Here is a 2,494-nt window from a genome sequence, read left to right as displayed (position 1 = left end):
CCACTCGGGACGAACTTTATTCTGAACAGGTTCGTTTTCAGACTGGTAAGGGGAAGACAGGCTGTTCTATTTCGGGACAATAAGACCTCCGTTCTTAGAGTTCCCTCTATCAAACATCTTCCTTTTTTTCTAAGAGGTTTGAGGTCTTATTGTCCCTTGATCGAAGAGAGGAAAGAGAGAATAGGAGAAAGCCATTTATTTATTTATTTTGACAGAAAATTCGTCTGAAATGCCCACCCCGGTACTACAGTGCATTTCTTCAGGGCCAGGAGAAAGCCAGTGCCAGCCGATCTGAGAACAAACCTCATCAGTTCAGGAAAAGTTTGCCCCTGGCGAGAATCAAACACGCGACCTAGCGCTTACAGCAAAGTGTTTACTTACAATAAACGGATCACTCAGTGGTTGAATCTGCAGTGCCTCATAATTATCCTCAATCTGTGTCCACTCTTCTCGGGGTTCCATCTCTAGAGATCCACCTCATCAGTTCAGGAAAAGTTTGCCTCTGGCGAGAATCGAACACGCGACCTAGCGCTTACAGCAAAGTGTTTACTTACAATAAACGGATCACTCAGCGGTTGTATCTGAAGTGCCTCATAATTATCCTCAATCTGAGTCCACTCTTCTCGGGGTTCCATCCCTAGAGATCTTGGGGTTCCATCACTCTTCTTCACTTGGAACTCTACTAGGGGGAGCACTTCAAACGTACAGAAGGAATAGACAAAGCTCTGCTTGCAGTTGAGACATGCGTTGACGGAAGAATTGAGAGGAACATGGGTAGAACAGGAGTAGCAGATGATGAGAAGATGTTCATCGTCGTGGTATTGTTTGGTTTTCATGTTCATAATACCTGGAGGTGGTGATAGAAGGGTTTTATGGCAGAGATTGCTTCAGGCAATAATCACGCCCTGTTGTTATTTTGTATTTTGCAAAGTGTCAAAGAGTTATTATAATATAAAATATGGATCTGTCAGCCTAGTTAGCTCGGAGCGCGCCTGGATTGTAATTCAATTCCCGGCCGAGATCCTACAATGATAAAGTTTCGTTCTCGGAACGGCTAGATATATTTCTGCTACCATGTCGTCCTCCTCTCTTCAATTGCGGGAAGATAAGACTTCCGCAGTTACAGTTCCCTCTAAAAAAAAAAAATTATAACAATAAAATAAGGAAAGTAAAAAAAGTGATAATGGTTAGACTGGACAGGTTAACATAGGAAAATGTTCACGAAGTATTCTTTTCAAAAAGGGAATTAAACACGGAAAACCTCATCATTGACAAAGAAAAAAGAAAAATCGGACAAAATAATTTGACCCTGACGTGATTTGAACACGCAACCTTCTGATCTGGAGTCAGACGCGCTACCGTTGCGCCACAGAGTCACTTGAAATGACGGGGCAAAAATAGACTCACTTCTCATGCCATCCTTGCTGGGCGTATATCTCAATAACTTTGACTATTTCTCCTGCTGATAGGTACATGTCCGCTGCAGTCTTGGGCTCATTTATATGTTCAGCCCATTCTGCTTTCTTCTTGAGTAGCAACTTTTGATCTACGTTCTTGCTTTCTGCGCCCAGATATTCCTGAAATAGTAATAGAGGATAGATATTAATCCTGTCACGAAGCTGATAGGTCCTTTTAGGATATTCTATGTTTCGCCATAACTCTCGAAAGGTTTGTTCGATTTTGACGAAATTTGGAGAAAATTTCAATCCTTTGGCGGAATGCATACTGGTGAAACGAGTTTCACGAAACACGTAAGTTAACACAGACCAATGCACACTGGTGACACTCAGTTTTATGAAACTTGATGATTAGATTTTGGGTCACCGAATATTTTGCATTCGTATTTCGACTGCGAAATTTACCTAATTCAGGGATTTTTTTTTTCTTTAGTCTCGAAATCGAAGAGAGAAGGGGCAGCCATTCCCAGAATGAACCTTATCCCCGTTAAGGAGTCCCCGTGCGAGAATCGAATCCGCCACCAAGCACTTACAAGACAAAACAGACCATCCACGCCTAGCCTAGCCCTTTTTTACCTGAGCCAAATCAAACATCCTCAGATCGGAATACATAGTAACAGCGCGGTGTGGTTGTTCCCCTTTAACATGGAATTGTAAATACTTTTCCATACTTTGGTGATTTAGGGCACTGGCCCATGAGTTTAAATTTGGTTTAGGTATGTTTTTAAACTTCTCACCTCCACCAAGAAGGAAATGTCCATCGCAGAAATACTGCAGACTCAACAGTTCTGCCCTGATAGGTCTCTCTGGTGATATCACATGGCCTGTGTTATTGTAGAAGGTTAACTCTCCACTCCAGTCTGATACACAAAGCACCTCCTGGGGAGAAAATAATAATAATAATAATAATAATGCTGTCCTATGCTGGTAGTATAAACAAGGTACATTCTATCTACACATACAAAGCTTTGGTCAGATCTCTTCTCGAATATGCCTCGATTGTTTGGTCTCCGTACTACGAGGTTCACACTGACACT

General features: G+C 42.0%; 2 protein-coding genes and 1 non-coding gene across 3 annotated transcripts; all 3 read right to left on the bottom strand.

Moving 5' to 3' along the window:
- Window positions 1-554: 554 nt before the first annotated feature.
- LOC113472844 (intraflagellar transport protein 122 homolog) lies at window positions 555-1,096 on the bottom strand (the record flags this gene model as incomplete). The annotated part of the gene is made up of 2 exons (XM_026832631.1): window positions 1,074-1,096; window positions 555-847 (listed from the first exon to the last, which is right to left on the bottom strand). A coding segment is annotated over exon 2 (288 nt), but the record flags the coding sequence as incomplete, so codon positions are not given.
- Window positions 1,097-1,304: 208 nt separating this feature from the next.
- On the bottom strand, window positions 1,305-1,376 carry Trnaw-cca. Its single transcript has one exon. It is a non-coding gene; the product is annotated as a tRNA-Trp (tRNA).
- A 27-nt stretch (window positions 1,377-1,403) lies between these two features.
- Window positions 1,404-2,336, bottom strand: LOC113472845 (intraflagellar transport protein 122 homolog; the record flags this gene model as incomplete). Its single annotated transcript, XM_026832632.1, has 3 exons — window positions 1,404-1,577; window positions 2,034-2,095; window positions 2,195-2,336. Coding segments are annotated over 3 exons (378 nt in total), but the record flags the coding sequence as incomplete, so codon positions are not given.
- Between the last annotated feature and the right edge of the window lie 158 nt (window positions 2,337-2,494).

The sequence above is a fragment of the Diaphorina citri genome, unplaced genomic scaffold, assembly GCF_000475195.1.
Source record: "Diaphorina citri unplaced genomic scaffold, Diaci psyllid genome assembly version 1.1 scaffold9188, whole genome shotgun sequence".
NCBI lineage: Eukaryota > Metazoa > Arthropoda > Insecta > Hemiptera > Psyllidae > Diaphorina > Diaphorina citri.
The sequence above is the reverse complement of the archived record's forward strand: the minus strand, read 5'-3'. Positions and strand labels throughout refer to the sequence as shown.